General features: G+C 41.7%; 1 protein-coding gene across 1 annotated transcript in view; it reads left to right on the top strand.

Annotated features, from left to right (window-relative positions):
- Positions 1-948: 948 nt before the first annotated feature.
- Positions 949-22,562, top strand: part of LOC110507849 (CXADR-like membrane protein) — an 84,091-nt gene continuing 62,477 nt past the window's right edge. The window contains exon 1 of the mRNA XM_036964985.1: positions 949-1,469. Within this exon, the coding sequence (XP_036820880.1) occupies positions 1,364-1,469 (106 nt within the window). The 5' untranslated portion in view covers positions 949-1,363. The remainder of the gene's footprint in view (positions 1,470-22,562) is intronic.

Below are 22,562 nucleotides of genomic sequence, written 5' to 3'. Positions count from 1 at the left end.
GAGATGTGTCTGTTACTTGAACTGTGTGAAGCATTTATTTGGGCTACAATCTGAGGTGCAGTTAACTGTAATGAATTTATCCTCTGCAGCAAAGGTAACTCTGGGTCTTCCTTTCCTGTGGCGGTCCTCATGAGAACCAGTTTCATCATAACACCTGATGGTTTTTGCGACTGCTCTTGAAGAAACTTTCAAAGTACTTGAAATGTTATGGATTTACTACCTTCATGTCTTAAAGTAATGATGGACTGTCGTTTCTCTTTGCTTATTTGAGATGTTCTTGCCATAATAGGGACGTGGTATTTTACCAAATAGGGCTATCCTCTGTATACAACCCCTATCTTGTCACAACACAACTGATTGGCTCAAATGCAAAAAGATGGAAGAAATTAACAATGCACACCTGTTAATTGAAATGTATTCCAGGTGACTACCTCATGAAGCTGGTTGAGAGAATGCCAAAAGTGTTCAAAGTTGTCATCAAGGCAAAGGGTGGCTACTTTGAACAGTATAAAATAAAACATATATTTTGATTTGTTTAACACTTTTTTTGGTTACTACATGATTCCATATGTGTTATTTATTAGTTTTGATGTCTTCACTATTATTCTACAATGTAGACAATAGTAAAAATGAGAAGAATGAGTGAATGAGAAGGTATGTCAAAACTTTTTACTGGTACTGTATATATTGAAAAAAATAAGGAATTCCAGTCATTTATTTTCCATTTCAATCTTTCCCAACATGTGTTACTTTTTCACTGCGCTGTCTCCCAATTTATTCTATACAGTATACACTATTGTAAAAATAATGCAAGAACATTAACATTTTCTTTAAAGCACTGAAAAATAGTAACCTATTACATAAACATTTTCATGCAGACATCTGTAGGGGGAAACATTGTTAACCTTTTTTTGCACTGCTAACGAAGTGGCCACCAAGTAGCCACCTCACAGTCAGACCAGCCCAAGATGCCTTTGTGGTCATACAAGGCGATGTGAGCACTTCAGACTCTAGAGGTCTCCGTCCAGCATGCAGCAACATCCACCTATCCAGATTCTGCCCCTCACGTTCTAGTGCAGCGGACAACCGTATAGGAGAAGACCGCTCAGAGCCACGGAGACAGAGGGAACCTGAGGGATGCACGCTTCCCGAACGAGACAGAAAGAACGGGAACTTTGATTTGACGCGAGGCTGATAAAATTACGATAATATAGAGCTGCATTCCTTAGTGAAGGGATGCATTGACATTTCGAGTGTTCAAAAATGATGTCCTTGGTTCCCTGCTCATTGTAGATTATATTTAATGTATCTCTCCTATTTCTGATGTGCTACTTCATTGTGACTGTACACTTGGGTCACCCGCATGAATTTTAAGGCAGCCGGAGCGCATTGTTTCCAGCTTCGTTTCATGGGATTTCCAGTCGTGTCGGGTGCCGTGATGTCTGCAACATTTCGCTCTTTGTTTCTGGGTAAGTGAGTTCCCAATCGCAAATATGTAGTTATTTTATAGGAGAGTATCAATGTGACGATAAGTATTTAATCGGGTTTTTGTTATGAATTATTATGATTTATATAGAGACGTTATATAAATGTGTATTGTTCACAAAAAAATGTACCATAGCTAACAGCGCTCTATTGTGCGTAATTTGATCCAGAATTATATCAAAATTTGCCTAAAAATGATGTAACAAACTATTCATAATTGTTTATCTCACGTTCTTTTTGAATAGCCTAGATCACTTTGACAAATTAGCCATTTTGTAATGTAAAATCAAAAGTAAATGAGATGGGACTTAATTGCGATAAATTGGCTAATTCAAGTGAAGAATTAGTGTTAAGAAAAAAAAAGTTCACTTCGTTTAAAAAAAGAAACCCTTACAATGTGAATTGAAAGCTGTGTTAATGATCACCGTACAAAGGCTACACTTCAGGCATTCACTTGACTGGTGCTGGACAAAGACTGTATGTAGTCTGAGTGTATTCTAGGTATTCATTAGGCTATTCATTGTCTGTTAATGGCAGATTAAACACAACTGCTTCTTATCAGAAAGCACAAAGACAGGGCACGCCACATATAATCCGAATCACAAACTAATGTGCTGTGACACCGATTGGCAAACAGATATTTCTAATAGACCACGGCCGGTGGTGAGCGAGCGGCTCGGCTGGTGCCCTTAAGAGGAATGAGGAAGCTGGATATCGCATGCCCGCGTGTGCCGGGGTCAGAGCTCGTAAGAGTGGTGCAAAGCAAACGTTGAAGATTCTCGGGTTTGTCTCCTTTGGTTAAATTCCAACAATTCCGTCCATCGTTGGTGCATTCCAGAACAATTGTTATGTCTATTGACAGTTTGTTAGCTATAGCCTTTTGTGTGCAGCCTAATGTGTCCAGCAAACTTAGACCTGTAATATACTGTGTATTTCATTTGCAATAGCACATTAAATGCATGACCTCGGGTAATATATTTGGATGTTAAATTGGGCCCTAAAGTCTTCTTTTGTCCAAATTCAATGCAACGTCCACAATTCCTGCAGTAACCTCACAATGTCTAAATTGCACTGTGAGGTTTCTAAAAATTCAGGAAATACCGTAGCTAGAGCTTTACATGTTCAAAGTACAGTAGCTATGCCTGAATGAGGTCTCAGTAGCCTGCCCTGCAAGGATGGGCGTATGAGTGAGGCAGACAAATGATGTGGGTTGCCGTCCATTGACCGACTTAAATAGTTGGACTGAGGATGGGACACGCCATAGCACTTTAAGCCACTCTGTCACTGGGATAATGAGGATCATCATATAACCACTGTGTTCATTTTCTATAGCCTATAGGCTGTGGGATCACTGGGTTGGCAGTCTAGACATGCAATAATATCTTTAGTGATCTGTATTATCAGCTATTCATTTTGTCAGCTGGTGGTGATGAGGGTGATGATAATGATGGTTATGGTGATGATGACAATGATAGTGGTGATGATGACGGTGGTGGTGGTGAGGATGATGATTATGATTATGGTGTGGTGGTTTTGGTGGTGGTGATGTTGAGTATGATGGAATTGGTACACTATGTATACAAAAGTATGTGGACACCCCTTCATATTAGTGGATTCTGGTATTTCAGCCACACCCGTTGCTGACAGGTGTATAAAATCGAGCACACAGCCATGCAATCTCAATAGACAGACATTGGCAGTAGAATGGCCTTACTAAAGAGCTCAGTGACTTTCAACATGGCACCGTCACAGGATGCCAGCTTTCCAACAATTCAGTTCGTAAAATTTCTGCCCTGCTAGAGCTTCCCCGGTCAACTGTGAGTGCTGTTATTGTGAAATGGATCAACAACGGCCCAGCTGCAAAGAGGTAGGCCACACATGCTCACAGAATGGGACTGCTGAAGCACGTAGCACATAAAAATCATCTGTCCTCGTTTGCAACACTCACTACCGAGTTCCAAACTGCCTCATGAAGCAACGTCAGCACAATAACTGTTCATCGGGTGCTTCATGAAATGGGTTTCCATGGAAGAGCAGCCTCACACAAGCCTAAGATCACCATGCTCAATGCCATGCATCGGCTGGAGTGGTGTAAAGCTCGCTGCCATTGGAACCGGAGCAGTGGAAAGCTATTTTTCATGGTTCAGGCCCCTTAGTTCCAGGGAAGGCAAATCTTAACGCTACAGCATACAATAACTTTCTAGATGATTCTGTGCTTCCGACTTTGTGGCAACAGTTTGTGGAAGGCCATATTCCTGTTTCAGCATGACAATGCCCCTGCGCACAAAGCGAGGTGCATACAGAAATGGTTTGTAGAGATCAGTGTTGAAGAACTGAAATGGCCTGTACAGAGACCTAACCTCAACCCCATCAAACACCTTTGGGATGATTTGGAATTAGACTGCAGGCCAGGCCTAATCACCCAAAAACAGTACCCGACCTCACTAACGCTCTTGTGGCTAAATGGAAGCAAGTCCCCGCAACAATGTTCCAAAATCTAGTGGAACGCCTTCTGTTATAGCAACAAAGAGAGACCAACTCCATTATTTTGGAATGAGATGTTCGACAAGCAGATGTCCACATACTTTTGTTCATGTAGTGTATTATTGTTTGTATTTGGCAGATTAGTGCAGTGCTGATGTTATCGTCAGATGGCATACATGTAATGGTTACATATCCCTCTGTGTGGTCTTTCATAATGTAAAACCAGGTTGAAGGACATTTCCCTTATAATTATGAACAGATCAACACAGAGGCTGAGCTAAGAGAGAAGAGCTTATTCTATTATGGAATGATCAATACTCATTAATAAAGCTCATTTCCTTTTAATTTGTCTTTGGCCTTGGAAGTCCTGAGACATTCTTAATTTAATATCTGTGGGAGATGTAATATCCAGTGTTCCCTTTATAGATAAGTACCACAATTAAACACCACAGAAAACCTCAACTGCCTTTATCAAGGCATACATCACAAAATGAACAGAATAGTAGAAGGTCAAATAATGTGGTAAAGCCCTTAAAACTGCTGGAAGTAGAACCAGAGTAACCAAACCAAAGTAGTGGAGCTTAATGATGGATTGCCTGCCTGTCCTTCCCTCAGCAAAATATGGTATTGAGTGGAAAATGTTAAATTACTGTCCATGAAGTAATAACAGATTGTAATTCACTTGACAGAAATGTAATGGGAAAAATGAGTAGCCTTTCCGTTCGAGTTATTCATTTCCAACCCCCAAACGCCCTCATTTCAAATGGAGCTTATGCGCTATGATATTTAGCAGTCTTGCATCTATGCTGCACTATTTGAGTTACATCCTCACGTCTAATCACTGTTCTTCTGATCCACTATATATGGAGATAGATACTAGGTTTAAAATTGGTTTCTGTTCCCGTTCTATATTTAGAAAGTCTCCAGGGGTGGACAAAGGATCTCTCAAATGTGGAGATGACAGGAGCCTCCAGAGCCAGAGGTTATGAAGTGACATCTCGATGTGTTTGCTCCTAAATCACACTCCCACACATACTAACCCCCCCTATCTCACACTAATACAAACACACAGCCATTTAAAAAAAATCAGATGACCATAGAAAGCATTAAGGCTATAGTTCTAGTTATTGCATATTTAGTCAGTATTCATCGACTATGGGCTGTATTCAATTAAATCAGATGTTATTAGTCACATGCGCCGAATACAACAGGTACTGAATACCTTACAGTGAAATGCTTACTTACGAGCCCCTAACCAACAATGCAGGTAAAAAAAATAAAAAATAATAATAATATTAAGAAGAAGAAGAAGAAGAAATAAAAGTAACAAGTAGTTAAAGAGCAGCAGTAAAATAGCAATAGCGAGACTATATATAGGGGGGGTACCGGTACAGAGTCAATGTGCGGGGGCACCGGTTAGTCAATATATCAAATTTATTTATAAAGCCCTTCTTACATCAGCTGATGTCACAAAATGCTATACATAAACCCAGCCTAAAACCCCAAACAGCAAGCAATGCAGGTGTAGAAACACGGTGGCTAGGAAAAACTCCCTAGAAAGGCCAGAGCCTAGGAAGAAACCTAGAGAGGAACCAGGCTATGAGGGGTGGCCAGTCCTCTTCTGGCTGTGCCGGGTGGAGATTATAACAGAACATGGCCAAAATGTTCAAATGTTCATAGATGACCAGCACGGTCAAATAATAATAATCACAGTAACAGCACCTCAGGAGTAAATGTCAATTGGCTTTTCATAGCCGATCATTCAGAGGATCTCTACCACTCTTGCTCTCTAGAGAGTTGAAAACAGCAGGTCTGGGACACGGTAGCACGTCCAGTGAACAGGTCAGGGTTCCATAGACCCAGGCAGGACAGTTGAAACTGGAGCAGCAGCATAACCAGGTGGACTTGGGACAGCAAGTAGTTATCAGGCCAGGTAGTCCTGAGGCATGGTCCTAGGGCTCAGGTCCTCAGAGAGAAAAAAGAGAGAAAGAAAGAAAGAGAGAGAGAGAAAAAGCAAGAGAGAGAGAAAAGGAGGGGGAGAGAATTAGAAAGAGCATACTTACATTCACACAGGACACCGGATAAGACAGGATAAATACTCCAGTTATAACAGACTGACCCTAGCCCCCCGACACATAAACTACTGCAGCATAAATACTGGAGGCTGAGACAGGAGGGGTCAGGAGACACTGTGGCCCCATCCGACGATACCCCCGGACAGGGCCAAACAGGTAGGATATAACCCCACCCACTTTACCAAAGCAAAGCCCCCAAACCACTAGAGGGGTATCTTCAACCACCAACTTATTATCCTGAGACAATGCCGAGTATAGCCCACAAAGATCTCCCCCACGGCACGAACCCAAGGGGGGGGGCGCCAACCCTGACAGGAAGATCACATCAGTGACTCAACCCACTCAAGTGACGCACCCCTCCTAGGCACAGCATGGAAGAGCACCAGTAAGCCAGTGACTCTGCTCCTGTAATAGGGTTTGAGGCAGAGAATCCCATTGGAGAGAGGGGAGTCGGCCAGGCAGAGACAGCAAGGGTGGTTCGTTGCTCCAGTGCCTTTCCGTTCACCTTCACACTCCTGTGCCAGACTACACTCATAGGACCTACTGAAGAGATGAGTCTTCAATAAAGACTTAAAGGTCGAGGCCGAGTCTGCATCTCTCACATGGATAGGCAGACCATTCCATAAAAATGAAGCTCTATAGGAGAAGGCTCTGCCTCCAGCTGTTTGCTTAGAAATTCTAGGGACAGTAAGGAGGCCTGCGTCTTGTGACCCTAGCGTACGTGTAGGTATGTACGGCAGGACCAAATCGGAAAGATAGGTAGGAACAAGCCCATGTAATGCTTTGTAGGTTAACAGTAAGCCAGTGTAGAGAGGTTAGCATTGGAGAAATATTATCATATTTTTTGGTTCTAGACAAGATTCTAACAGCCGTGTTTAGCACTAACTGAAGTTTATTTAGTGCTTTATCCAGGTAGCCGGAAACTAGAGCATTGCTGTAGTCTAACCTAGAAGTGACAAAAGCATGCATACATTTTTCTGTATCATTTTTGGACAGACATTTTCTGATTTTTGCAATGTTACGTAGATGGAAAAAAGCTATCCTTGAAATATTCTTGATATGTTCATCAAAAGCGAGATCAGGGTCCAGAGTAATGCTGAGGTCCTTCACGGTTTTGTTTGAGACAACCATCAAGATTAATTCAACAGAAGAGCTCTTTGTTTCTTGGCACCTTGAACTAGCGTCTCTGTTTTGAGATGTTCTAAAAGTAGGACATTTGCCGCCATCCACTTCCTTATGTCTGAAACACAGGCTTCCAGGGAGGGCAATTTTGGCGCTTCACCATGTTACAGCGAAATGTACAGCTGTGTATCGTCCGCATAGCAGTGAAAGTTAACATTATGTTTCCGAATGACATCACCAAGAGGTAAAATATATAGTGAAAACAATATTGGTTCTAAAACTGAGCCTTCAGGAACACCGAAATTTACAGTTGATTTGTCATAGGACAAACCATCTACAGAGACAAACTGATATCTTTCCGACAGATAAGATCTAAACCAGGCCAGAGCTTGTCCGTGTAGACCAATTTGGGTTCCAATCTCTCCAAAAGAATGTGGTGATCGATAGTTTCAAAAACAGCACTAAGGTCTAGGAGCACGAGGACAGATGCAGAGCCTCGGTCTGACGCCATTAAAAGGTAATTTAGCACCTTCACAAGTGCATTCTCAGTGCTATGATGGGTCTAAAACCATTGTTTCATATACATTGTTTGTCTTCAGGAAGGCAGTGACTTGAAGCTCAAAAGATGAAAACGCAGCCGTTTTTTTTGTCAATTGAAATTTGATAACGTAAATGATAGCAACACCTCTGCCTTTGCGGGATGCACAGGGGATATGGTCACTAGTGTAACCAGGAGGTGAGGCCTCGTTTAACACAGTAAATTCATCAGGCTTGAGCAAGGTTTCAGTCAGGCCAATCACATCAATATTATGATCTGTGATTAGTTATTTGACTATAACTGCCTTGGAAGTAAGGGATCTAACATTAAGTAGCCCTATTTTGAGACGTGAGATATCACAATCTCTTTCAATAATGACAGGAATGGAGGAGGTCGTTATTCCAGTGAGATTGCTAAGGCGACCACCGCCATCTTTAGTTTTGCCCAACCTAGATCGAGGTACAGACATGGTCTCAATGGGGATAGCTGAGCTGACTACACTGACTGTGCTAGTGGCAGACACCACTAAGCTGGCAGGCTGACTAACAGCCTGCTGCCAGGCCTGCACCCTATTTCATCGTGAAGCTAGGGGAGTTAGAGCCCTGTCTATGTTCGTAGATGAGATGAGAGCACCCCTCCAGCTACGATGAAGTCCGTCTCTCCTCAGCAGGCCAGGCTTGGTCCTGTTTGTGGGTGAGTCCCAGAAAGAGGGCCAATTATCTACAAATTCTATATTTTGGGAGGGGCAGAGAACAGTTTTCATCCAGCGATTTAGTTGTGAGACTGATCACTAGAGCTCATCACTCCCCCTAACTGGGAGGGGGTCATAGACAATTACTTGATGCCAACATCTTTCTAGCTGATTTACACGCTGAAGCTATGTTGCGCTTGGTGACCTCTGACAGTTTCATCCTAACATCATTGGTGCTGACATGGATAACAATATCCCTATACTCTCTACACTCGCCAGTTTTAGCCTTAGCCAGCACCATCTTCAGATTAGCCTTAACGTTAGTAGCCCTGCCCCCTGGTAAACAGTGTATGATCGCTGGATGATTCGTCAAAGTCTAATATTGCGGGTAATGGAGTCGCCAATGACTTGTGTTTTCAATTTGTCAGAGCTAATGGTGAGAGGCTTCTGCGTCTCAGACCCCTTAACGGGAGGAGGAGAGACCAGAGAAGGCTCGGCCTCTGACTCCGACCTGTTGCTTAATGGGGAGAACTGGTTGAAAGTTTCTGTCGGCCGAATGAGCGTCACCGGTTGAGCATTCCTTCAGTATTTCCTTCCAGAAGCCATGAGAAAATTGTCCGGCTGCGGGGACTGTGCGAGGGGATTTATACTACTATCTGTACTTATTGGTGGCACAGATGCTGTTTCATCCTTTCCTACACACAAATTACCCTTGCCTAACGATTGCGTCTGAAGCTGGGCTTGCAACACAGCTATCCTCGCCATAAGGCGATCATTCTCCTGTATATTATCAGTACAGCGACTGCAATTAGAAGGCATAATGTTAATGTTACTATTTAGCTTCGGCTGGTGGAGGTCCTGACGAACCATGTCCAGATAAAGCATCCGGAGTGAAAAAATTGAATGAAAAAAGTTGTAAAAAAAGTGTAATATAAATGTTAATTAGAAAGTAAAAACCGTAGGTAGCAGGTAGCAAAGTAAGATTAGCAACAAACTGCACAACAGCTCGTAAACAAGTCTACAAGTTGTGACTGGAAATGATGCCAAAAAACAAGTCAACTAATCCTCCGAGGTAACTGAGGTAATATGTACATGTAGGTAGATCATTAAAGTGTCTATGCATAGATGATAACAACAGAGAGTAGCAGCAGAGTAAAAGAGGGGGGGAGCAATGCACATAGTCTGGGTAGGCATTTGATTAGATGTTCAGGAGTCTTAGGCTTGGGGGTAAAAGCTGTTTAGAAGCCTCTTGGACCTAGACTTGGCGCTTCGGTATCACTTGACTTGCGGTAGCAGAGAGAACAGTCTATGACTAGGGTGGCTGAATCCTTGACAATTTTTAGGGCCTTCCTCAGACACTGCCTGATATAGAGGTCCTGGATGGCTGGAAGCTTTGCCCCAGTGATGCACTGGGCTGTACGCACAACCCTCTGTAGTGCCTTGCGATTGGAGGCTGAGCAGTTGCCATATCAAGCAGTGAGTGATGCAACCAGTCAGGATGCTCTCAATGGTGCAGCTGTAGAACCTTTTGAGAATCTGAGGACCCATGACAAATGTTTTCAGTCTCCTGAGGGGGAATAGGCTTTGTCATGCCCTCTTCACAACTGCCTTGATGTGCTTGGACCGTATTAGTTTGTTGGTGATGTGGACACCAAGGAACTTGAAGCTCTCAACCTGCTCCACTACAGCCCTGTTGATGAGAATGGGGGCATGCTCGGTCCTCTTTTTCCTGTAGTCCACAATCATCTCCTTTGTCTTGATCACGTTGAGGGAGAGGTTGTTGTCCTGGCACCACACGGCCAGGTCTCTGACCTCCTCCCTATAGGCTGTCTCATCGTTGTTGGTGATCAGGCCTACCAATGCTGTGTCATCGGCAACCTTAATGATGGTGTTGGAGTCATACTTGGCCGTGCAGGATGTGACTGAACACGCACCCCTTAGGGGCCCCTGTGTTGAGGATCAGTGTGGCGGATGTGTTGTTACCTACCCTTACCACCTGGGGGCGGCCCATCAGGAAGTCCAGGATCCAGTTGCAGAGGGAGGTCTTTAGTCCCAGGGTCCTTAGCTTATTGATAAGCTTTGAGGGCACTATGGTGTTGAATGCTGAGCTGTAGTCAATGAATAGCATTCTCACATAGATTTTGTCCAGGTGGGAAAGGGCAGTGTGGAGTGCAATAGAGATTGCATCATCTGTGGATCTGTTAGGATGGTATGCAAATCAGAGTGGGTCTAGGGTTTCTGGGATAATGGTGTTGATGTGAGCCATGACCGCCTTTCAAAGCACTTCATGGCTACAGACATGAGTGCTGCGGGTTGGTAGTAATTTAGGCAGGTTACCTTAGTGTTCTTGGGCACAGGGACTATGGTGGTCTGCTTGAAACATGTTGGTATTACAGACTCAGACACGGAGAGGTTGAAAATGTCAGTGAAGACACTTGCCAGTTGGTCAGCGCATGATTGCAGTACACGTCTTGGTAATCCGTCTGGCCCTGCGGCCTTGTGAATGTTGACCTGTTTTATGGTCTTACTCACATCGGCTACGGAGAGCGTGATCACACAGTCTTCCGTAACAGCTGGTGCTCTCATGCATGTTTCAGTGTTATTTTCCTTGACGCGAGCATAGAAGTAGTTTAGCTCGTCTGGTAGGCTCGTGTCACTGGGAAGCTCTCGGCTGTGCTTCCCTTTGTAGTCTGAAATGACGAGAGTCAGAGCCGGTGTAGTACAATTCGATCTTAGTCCTGTATTGACGCTTTGCCTGGTTCTTCGGAGGGCATAGTGGGATTTCTTATAAGCTCCTTGAAAGCGGCAGCTCTAGCCTTTAGCTCAATGCGGATGTTGCCTGTAATCCATGGCTTCTGATTTGGGTATGTACGTACAGTGGTTCCTTCTTTAAAAGTTGCAGCGTACAGCGGCGCAGCTTGCATGGTGCGGTAGAATTCTATGGCACGTTATTTAAGTGTAAACCACTGGTACCATTAATGCTAGTTAGTCCTAGTTTGACCACCAAATAATATCTTTGAGAGGCATTTGATAGCCTTCAATAATGGCTGTACTAGAGAATGCGGGCAAGCGGGAGACTGGGGTTCAATTTCCCGACAGGGAGAAAGGAGTAGGCTGTCCTTGTAACTTATGAATTTGTTCTTAATTGATTCCATATGTGTTATTTCATAGTTGTGGTACAATGTAGAAAATAGTGAAAATAAAGAAAATCCCTGGAATGAGTAGGTGTGTCCAAACTTTTGACTGGTACTTGCTTAATTAATTTGATTAATATTATGGTGTTTTTATTCCAAGAATAATGAAAACCCTCTGGGTTTCTTTTAGGATGGAACGGAAAATATGGCGCTGTACAACGTGATGTCGGGAGTACAGTACTGAATCCCCATGTAGCGCACGGGGAGGAAGGAATAGGCTGTCCTTGTAAATAAGATTTTGTTCTTAACTGACTTGCCTAGTTAAATAAAGGTTACACTAAGAGCATAACATTTCTGCACTCTAATTCTAGTCTAACCAATACCCAAGCGGAGATTAAGTGAAAATAAAAATCTCAATAATTTATCAAGACCAGTCCCCATGCTTGTCTCAGAGCAGTGTGAAACGGTGCTAAAATAGTCGTAGGCTTTTGCTTCAAATCCTATTGCCTCTAACTTCAATATGCTCTTCAAATAAATAAGACCTGTGCCACTTTTAATAGCACATTACTCAACATTAGTGAGACTCATGTCGCCTACGGTAGGCCTACAGTATATCGAAAAATATGACGTGACTCTCCACCAATAATTACATATAAAGGATTGGAAGATTGGAGCATATTTCTGTAATTCAGTGATATTTATTCCCATAGTAATTTGTTATGAATCCATAACTAAATAAGCATTATAAATCTGAAAGAGTATTTTTGTAATTATTTTATTAATGAAAGATTAAAGATGCCATTATTAGTTACATTGTTTGAACGTGCAGACTGACACTAAGAACAGAACCCCTTCCTCCCTTCCCCATGGCTAGGTCAGTCTTCTGTGTGTGGCTCTGCGGCCCATCCCGTGCCCCCTGCCCTTGTGTCTTGCGTGCTTTCAGTGGATACAGCTGATAACTGCAAGGCAGTCCCATTGTGCGCCACTCCGGAGCCATGACCAATATATATTGTCCTGCTAATAACAGGGTTAATAATATATCTATGAGAATTTCCAATGAGCTTTTATATCATTTTAAATAAATAATAATAATAATAATCACTTTGTTTAAAAAATATTAATATTTTGGAGATTATTTTGTTTTCCAAAAATGTAAAATGAGCGAGAAAAAGGCCATTCTCGATCATGGGGTGAGATAAATAAATAAAGCCTGTTTGTTATTTATAATTATTTATTTCTGTTTTTAGAGCCAGAGAAACCAAAAACCTAGTTATCTCATGGGTCTCCCAGTCAAGTGTATTGAACCAGCATCTGCAGCAACACAGCTTGTCTTAGACCATTGCGCCACTCAGGCGCTGTACAATGTCACTGGTCGGGAGTGGGCTACAGTACTACAGTAAGAGAAAAATAAGACATTAGTGTAACAACAGTTTTAGTAAGTAATACTGAAGTCGTGCACAATTATCAGTCTCTATTTAGGTTTATGTCGCCCATTCATTGTCAGTTAGAGACACAGTAGGCCCCAAAAGCATAATCAGAGCTCTAACTGCTCCTTGCGCTGGTCTGGAGCAATGAACTGGTGACGCAGGGTACTGTACTAAACCACAAATTACCTCTAAGTCCTGCGGTATAAACTCACAATTTTTAAAGGAGGAACCACTGTACGGTCACTGTGGGGACGTCATCATCGATGCACTTATTGCTGAAGCTAATGACTGATGTGATGTACTCCTCAATGCAATCAGAGGAATTCCGGAACATACTCCAGTCTGTGTTAGCAAAACAGTCCTGTAGCTTAGCATCTGCTTCATCTGACCACTTTTTTATTGATCGTCGAGTCACTGGTGCCATCAGGAGGATAGAATTATGGTCAGATTTGCCAAATGTAAGGCGAGGGAGAGCTTTGTATGCGTCTCTGTGTGTGGAGTAAAGGTGGTCCAGTGTTTTTTTCCCTCTGGTTGCACATGCTGATATACATTTTGGTAAGACTGAGTTAAGTTTCCCTGCAATCAAGTCCCCGGCCACTAGGAGCACTGCCTATGGGTGAGCATTTTCCTGTTTGCTTATGGCCCAATACAGCTCAATGAGTGTGGTCTTAATGAAAACTAGAGGTAGAAAACTAGAGGTAGATAGTGTGGTCTACAGCTTATCATGAGATACTCTAACTCGGGCGAGCAAGCTGTTATTTACAAAAATACATAGTCCGCCTCCCCTTGTCTTACCAGTTGCCGCTGTTCTATCCTGCCGATACAGTGTATAACCAGCCAGCTGTATGTTTATAATGTCGTCATTCAGCCACAACTTCGTGAAGCACAAGATATTACAGTTGTGAATGTCCGGTTGGTAGTTTAATCTTCCGCATAGGTCATCGACTTTATTTTCCAAAGATTGCACGTTTGCTAGCAGAATGGAAGGCAGTGGGGGTTTATTCGATTGCCTACGAATTTTCAGAAGGCACCCTGCCCTCCGGCCTCATTTCCTCCGCATTCTCTTCACGCAAATGACGGGGATCTGGGTGTGTTCCCGGGAAAGCAGTATGTCATTCACGCCGGGCTCGTCGGACTCGTTGAAGGAAATTAAGGATTCTGCAAGTTCGTGATGAGTAATCGCAGTTCTGATGTCCAGAAGTTATTTTCTGTCATAAGAGACAGTAGCAGCAACATTATGTACAAAATAAGTTATAAACAACACAAAAAAAACAAAAAAACACAAATGGATAGGAACACGTAAAACGTCAGCCTTCTTCTCCGCCGCCATCTAATCCATATCGCAGAAGTTCAGCGTTACAGCGTGATTGAAATTTAAAGATAATGTTTCCGCATTAGCAGAGACTGCATTCAATTAAACGCTGCATATGTCTGCTCAATCGGAAATTACCTTTACATTTCTTTACATTGCACTATCTGTAATGCTTCAGCCCTAGATACTGATTTTCATCAACATGACTTGACATTCATTTTCCATAAAGCCTACATTTTCTACTTGGAGGTTGTTTTGGTTTTAAGGGTTGGGTTTCACTTGGCAGTTTTGAATTTGTGGGACAAAAATCACATGGTATTTAACATGCTTGGCCTGGACTCTTGGCTGGACTCTTGGCTGGACAGTGCTTTGGACATTCTTGTGGTGTTTGAGGGAGGAAATGGTCTTGATTGTTTGACTTATTAATCCTGTTGGAAGTCGCTGTAATACAAACAGAAAGTACACTATGAATGACTTGCACCTTTGGCATCAAGAGCAAAGAGAGAACAGATATGATTTACCTCCAAGGCTGTGTTTTGCTTTGGCAAAACATTAAATAATAGTGAATCCAAATATTTCAAGCTCTTGGCTGCAGAGATACACAAAGGATGGAAGAACCTTTTAGAAGACATGTGAGCACACATCTGATGATCAGCCTATTGAGAAGATGTTCGAGCACAAAGGTCTGTCACTATTAGAACTATACACCCAATATCGCTAACAAACACGGATTAGCTTTTCTTGCAGTGTTTCTAGATGAGTTATGTGTTACTAGATTCCTATGGCCTTTTTTCTGGCTAATACGCTTTTCCATTTTTTCTGCTGAAAGAACATTGTTTAATGAATTGAGGTGCTTTTAGTAAGGTTTTTCCATCCAGAGCAAGCCTAGGGCCCGATTCAATCAGATCCGCTTTAGCCGACATCCGCATAGTGTTTGTTTTGGCAGTGTCAGAGGTGGAACTTTGTTAGAGCTGTCAAATCCACAAGCAGCTCTATGGGTTAAGGCCAGGTAAGGCTATTGCGGATCACTGCCATTGGATGCAATGAAACCACACCTGACTTGAAGTTCATGCATCCGCTTTACAAGTTCAAACACTCTAATTAACTTATAGGCATAAATCCACACATCCAAAATGAACATAAAAATTAGTCTAACATCAATGGTTTGACATTTTTATCAGTCATTATTTCTACCATTGATAGAGCCTACACTTTCTAACGCCATTTTGAACTTCTATTGCAGTAGGGATAATAAGGAAGAGAGTGGTTTGTGACACACAAGAGCAGCCGCTCCACGATTTGTCAGCTCATACCCCAGTTACACCTCCAACACCATCAACACATCAGCTATGTAGATCCTCCCAACTCTGGTTAACGTTGGTTAGTGCTTGATCTGATTGAATCCAGGTCCTACTTCTGTGTTTTGAATAAGAGCGACTTTAGGTGAAATAGTGCCTATTTTATACCTGTTCTTGCTCTCTCTGTGGAACATATCCACTGTGTGTATTTTTTTACACTCAAAGACATTCTCGGTACAAGTAAAGGTCATTCTGGTGGGATGAAATTGTATATTTCAGCACGACAGATTTCCTCTCTTTTTCTAAATCCTGCCTATTTTAACTCCCAGTGTCTCTCACCATCTAATTTGCATCAATACACTACATTGATGTTGGACATCAATTTCACCATTGATCAATGTTTTTTCAAAATGTATGACTCAAATACAATATGTCTTCGTTTGAAATACGATGTAGCATTGACATGGGCCACAAACGTCTGGACAGGTAGCTTTGTGGTTAGAGGGTGGCAGGTAGCCTGGTGGTTAGAGCATTGGGCCAGTGAACAAATGTTTACTAGATCAAATTCCTGAGCTGACAAGGTAAAAATCTGTTGTTCTGCCTCTGAACAAGGCAATTAACCCACTGTTCCTAGAATTTGTTCTTGACTGACTTGCCTAGTTAAATAAAGGTTAAATAAAAAACAGTACTGGATTTGTGTTGTTTTCTGACCTATGAATCTCAGCCGCTTTTGAACCTTCATTGACAAAATGACTTCCAGATTATTTTGGAACCCATGAACAGGAACTGCCTAGTTCACTTTATGGCTAACTTTTGACAGATGTTCTGGAGAGGGTCAGATTCAAGTTAACTCAAGCCACCTGTATAGTACAGTAGGCTACGTTCATTCTTGAATACCAAGCTCTTCTTTCTATGTTATCTATCAAGCATTGCAGACCTTTCATTTTGGGTTCATAAATGGGGTTCAAACATAAGAGTGCCCTGCGGCTTTCTCTAATCTCTGCCGCCATGGTCATTTACGAGCAAAGGTTTGAATTTCTGCACTATTTGCTGCAGTAAATAACCATGAAAGTCAATGGAGCAAGGACAATTATTGCTTCTTTTCAGAAAAGCTTTGCCGCTAGTGAACATAAACAGTTTGATGAGGGTCTCTTTGATTGGACTCAGAGATCTGAGGGTGAACAAGACAAATACTGATGTTTTCTGCCCTGATCTACAAAGGGCATGGTGCTGCCTTGCGGTGATTCACCTCGCTAAAGCCATGGAATGATATTTTTTAAATTGCAGATAGATTGTGTGTTCTATCAATTTAATTATTTGCATAATTTCTAATCCCTGTTATTTTCTCAATATTTTTTCCATCTACCCTACCTTCCCTACCCTGATTGGAATAAACTAATGGATAACAATACTTCTACTGATACTTGTAGTTATTTTCTCTTACATGTTCGGTACATGTACTTAAATCATTTTAGATATATTTCTAATTTCTTGTTTCTGTAAATTCACCCACAGTGGCCAATCCACCATTAATTCTGATCTTAACTCCAACCCTCTGATGTCCAGAGATGATGCCATTTTGCTATTTCCTTTTGCAAAACATCCCTCCATTTTACTATTATGTTTTACGGGGATCCTGAACTTCCCTATTTGTAAAATGTTTACCAATATTGTAAAAAATATATGTACTTTACCCAAGAGTATAATGATATTTCCCATTGACTGATTGTGGTTTTTCAGATCCCCTGGTAAGTTATTGTTGCACATCAGTGCTTGACACTGTTGAACTTTAACCACATCTTTCAATTGATACCTAGTGTATGGGTCAATTGACACCTAGTGTATGGGTCAATTGACACCTAGTGTATGGGTCAATTGATATCTAGTGTATGGGTCAATTGATACCTAGTGTATGGGTCAATTGATACCTAGTGTATAGGTCAATTGATACCTAGTGTATGGGTCAATTGATACCTAGTGTATGGGTCAATTGACACCTAGTGTATGGGTCAATTGACACCTAGTGTATGGGTCAATTGACACCTAGTGTATGGGTCAATTGATATCTAGTGTATGGGTCAATTGATACCTAGTGTATGGGTCAATTGACACCTAGTGTATGGGTCAATTGATATCTAGTGTATGGGTCAATTGATATCTAGTGTATGGGTCAATTGATACCTAGTGTATGGGTCAATTGACACCTAGTGTATGGGTCAATTGATATCTAGTGTATGGGTCAATTGATACCTAGTGTATGGGTCAATTGATATCTGGTGTATGGGTCAATTGATATCTAGTTTATGGGTCAATTGATATCTAGTGTATGGGTCAATTGATATCTAGTGTATGGGTCAATTGATACCTAGTGTATGGGTCAATTGATACCTAGTGTATGGGTCAATTGATATCTAGTGTATGGGTCAATTGATACCTAGTGTATGGGTCAATTGATATCTAGTGTATGGGTCAATTGATACCTAGTGTATGGGTCAATTGATACCTAGTGTATGGGTCAATTGATACCTATTGTATGGGTCAATTGATATCTAGTGTATGGGTCAATTGATACCTAGTGTATGGGTCAATTGATACCTAGTGTATGGGTCAATTGATATCTAGTGTATGGGTCAATTGATACCTAGTGTATGGGTCAATTGATACCTAGTGTATGGGTCAATTGATACCTAGTGTATGGGTCAATTGATACCTAGTGTATGGGTCAAGTGAATAGAGATTGATCAAAATCAACACTTCTTTTGAATACCATTTAAAATGATACAATTATCATCATTCATTGTTGGATGCTATCATTCCAAGCTCACTGCTCTGTTTTGCTTCTCTGAAGCATGCTCTGCCTAAGTGAAAAATGTCAGCCCAGAATAAGGCTGGCACGCTTGTCTACTCTGAGCAGAACATGCTTTTGATCTGTGTTCTCTCTTTGGAAACTAGGTATATCTGTTTTCAGAGAGGCTGAGTGATCCGACGCAAGTACAGGAAAATAAATAGCTTCAACCCTCCCCAAAAATCCCTGTACCAAAGGTGTCATTCAATTTCAAGCAGCTTAGCATACTGCTTACATCAATGACACAAAAAGAATAACAAGTGCTTACCAATGTATTTTAGATGTGGTTTGCCTCCATTGAAAAGAATGGAATTGTCATTCTGTACGTTCGTTCCTTGGCTGAAATTGGCCAAACCTTCTTTTTCTCAGAGGCTGTAGTGAGCGTTTCCTCTGTGTCAAATGCTCAAGCCTCCTGTCAACTGAACGACCATTAGCTTGAGCTGAGGTGATCACGCTGCAAGGCTGAGATGATGAGTTGTGATTTGACTGTTTTATGTTATTCGTCAAATGTGCAAGACCTTGCAAAATATGCAGGGAATTGTTGATTTTGCCCCAAAAAATCTGTAGGGACTAATTGATTATTATGTCCAAATAGAGGCTTTGATGTTCAAAATGCTTGATATGACTGAAGATCTGAATCATTTGGGAATATTGCTCTCAGAAGAATAGGTTCTCACTATAAAGCACTCTATGATAGTGATTATCAGCTAGGACAAGTTTTTCTTCGCTATTTAAGTGCTAATATTGTCACCCATCAGACTATTCTTGATTTAATCTTGTCTTTGCATATACTAAATAATATATGTGTGAAATTTGTTTTGATTTAGAGTGGACCATTACCAAGCACCTGTATCGAAACAGGGGCAGGGGAACGACATGTATGCACTTAAATAGCGAATGGAGGACGCTATTCCAGTGGTTCATTTTCATTCCAGTCTGTTGCAATGAGAAGCAATGTGCTTAATATTAGGAACGTTTAGAAATAAATATAGTAGGCTTAGCCTATAGAACGCTAATGGGATCATTAGCCATCGCTCACGCAATTTCGCAGGCTCATGTTGCGCAACATGAGCTCATGGGCTCTCATGAAGGGTTTGATTCGATTTTGGATTACATTTGCATTGATGTCAGAGTGATTAGAGGGACAATAGAGTGCTGAATACCAGACAGTTAGCAAGTTTGGTAGGTTACTAACGACCATCAGCAGCATCAGAGCTTGGAGATGCCTAATTACCCTGACTAATGGGTCACGTGGAATTTGACTGCCGTTATGACCCATGAACGGCGGTGTGGCGGTAATGCGATCACCGTAACAGCCCTAACTAAGGATGGACTTCTTCTCCCACATATGACATTAAGAAATTGATTACAGATTTTTTTTAAATATCAACCCATGATGCAAAAGCATATTTCACAAGGCAATGGCAACCCTGTTGTTTTTTCTCTCTCTCTCTTTGTGGAATGGGAGCCAACTGAGTGAACGGGGGAAATGTTCCACGTCTGACTATTTAGACGCCTGCTGTTCCTTTCAATTTGAAACAGTCCATTACCTCTGCTAGCAGGCCACTCCATTAGGTGTTCTGAACCCACGTGCTCCATTGTCTCACTCCATTTCCCTCTTGCTGCTCTCCCCCAAGAGTTAGTGCCAGTAATCAGCCTCCTGTTCTTCTTGCATTCATCTTCACCCCCATTGGTCGTCACCACTCCACCCGGAAAAGATCCAAAGATGGAGGGTTTTTGCAAGGGGTATTTGGTGACCAGTTATTAGTGCATTTAAAAGTAAGGAAGAAGGAATGGGTAACCTACATGTAGCATCAACAACTTGAGCACCATTTGTCTTATTACCTGAGTCCAAGTCCCTATTTGATTTGGAGGGGTTTTAAAATCTGAAGTTTGTTCATGGTTCAATACTCTTGTTTTATGTCTGTAATTAATTTATCAATAACATAACGTCCTGTAATTCGGATAGGTTAAATTATTTTATTTGAATCATGAAACTGGCTTTATATGATAAACACATATACTGATGCTGATTCATTTATAACTAAGGATAAATGCATTGGTCATCACGACTGCAGATCTTGTATTGCTATTCAGTACAACTAACTGTAGAATGCAATATTTAGGTCCCACGGTAGTGGCTTGCTTTTATCTTGTACTAGAGGCGTCATGATGGATGGTATAATTATCAAGCAACAATGCCAGGCACTTGGCTGTTCATACCACAGCAAAAACATTGTAAACTGGATATCGCTGATCAATCGCTAGGCTGCCTGCAATTAAGTGTGTAATGCTGCTGATTACACTAGCCTGCAGTGTGTCACACTAACAGTGACTCAGCCTTTAGACACTGAGAGGTGAGATGCACTCAATGGAAGAAGTTTATGTTTGCATAGGAGATTAAGTCACTTATTCAAGTGCTTAGGCCAGGGGTGTCAAACTCATTTTGTCCCGGGGGCCTCATTCGGTCTTTAACGAGGTCCGGTAAGGGGGCGCTTAAAATTGGTTAGATTTCCTCGCTGCCAGAATTAGTAAAAATGTTTCCTCTATCCATCGTTTTGGGAATTTTCGATGCTCCCTGACTGTCTAGGTTTCATTTCGGTGAATATTAATGAGCTGGACAGAGTAAAGAAACTACACACTTTCCATTTAGATTTTGGATTTTTGTTTGTTTGTATTTTTTATTTATTTATTTTTTACAAATAATGGAATGTATGTTTGGCACCCATGGCTTAGAGTTAGACCATGGTGAGTGTACAGTAGATTGCCCTCCCTGCTGAAAAAGCCATTTTTTTCTCCCTTCCTGTGAAACTGTTCCAGAACAGATGGCATCACCACCTTTACTTTTACGAGTCGTTAGACTTGACTTGTTGATGAAATGGAGCCTTTCTGCTTTACTGCCCATGCAGATGTGTAGCTCTATGGTTTGATGTTATCCACCCTGTAGCATAGTGCTGTGCAGTAATAGCGATGTAATACACTGCCCAAACACCTACGAGCATTACATTTACAGGCTTCAGATATTGCCTTTCCAAAGAGGGCACATTATGTTTTCCCATGACTGAGATGGCAGCAGCACCAAGACCTGTGCTCTGATAAAAGTGTAATGTGTGGTTGTTATCCTGTACGCCTGAAATACACACACACACATTCACACTCCTTCTCTCAGACACACACACACACACACACACTCCTGCCCTGGGATCGTGGGGTTTATGGTATGGTTGTGCTCCTGCGTCTGAGGAGGCTTCCAATACATTGGGGAGTGGCAAATTAATGCCATCTACTTCCCTGTTCCCGGATGGACCAAGCTGCTACTTACATTTCCTGCAGATGCTACCATTTTCACTCCATTGTTTAGTCATCTTCTGCCCCTCCTGTGTCTCTTCTTGATTCTTTACCATGGTCCTCCTCCAGCCTAACTGTAGCTCACTACGCCACCAGAGAAGACACGGCTTAGGACTGTGTTTAAAATGCTTGTCATGGTTTTGTGTTTTTGTCAAAACTGTCACATTTAATGTATCCCATGCTGGTGCTGGACAGTTTGCTTCTGAATGAGATGTTCCTTTTCAAATATTTGTTCATTTCGGAGCAAAGGTTCAGTTGGGAGCAAATAGAACATGACGGGCACGGCTTGTCTTTTTTAGATTAAATGTGAGGTTTTTAGCAGCACACATCATTTTATTGTCTGTGTCATTTCTGAAAGGGAAATCTGGGGTGTTAGCATTTGGCATGATTTGCCGTCTGGGTTCCAGAGTTGCTGTGGAAGAGGAATAGCAACGTTTGCAAAATCATGCTCTTAAAATAATTAAAGTTGGCAATGATGACTGTGTATTCTAGACTAGTCCAAGCTGAAATAGTACAGAGATGGGAAGTACTGTACCATCAAATGTATGCTATGTTATACATTTCTTTTAAATGGAATTGGGTTAGAATATAGAATACGAAGGTGTGATTAAATGGATTGCAAATAGAGAATAAGGACATGCCTCATCTCCTTGGTTACTGGAACCAATTTAAAATTAAAATAAAAAAAAATTCCCTATCTGCACTCTTGGGAAAAAAAGGTGCTATCTAGAACCTAAAAGGGTTCTTCAGCTGTCCCCATTGAAGAACGATTTTTGGTTCCAGGTAGAACTCTTTTGGGTTCC

Source organism: Oncorhynchus mykiss, chromosome 27 (genome assembly GCF_013265735.2).
Source record: "Oncorhynchus mykiss isolate Arlee chromosome 27, USDA_OmykA_1.1, whole genome shotgun sequence".
NCBI lineage: Eukaryota > Metazoa > Chordata > Actinopteri > Salmoniformes > Salmonidae > Oncorhynchus > Oncorhynchus mykiss.
Note: the sequence above shows the minus strand (reverse complement) of the source record. Positions and strands in the feature narration are given on the sequence as shown.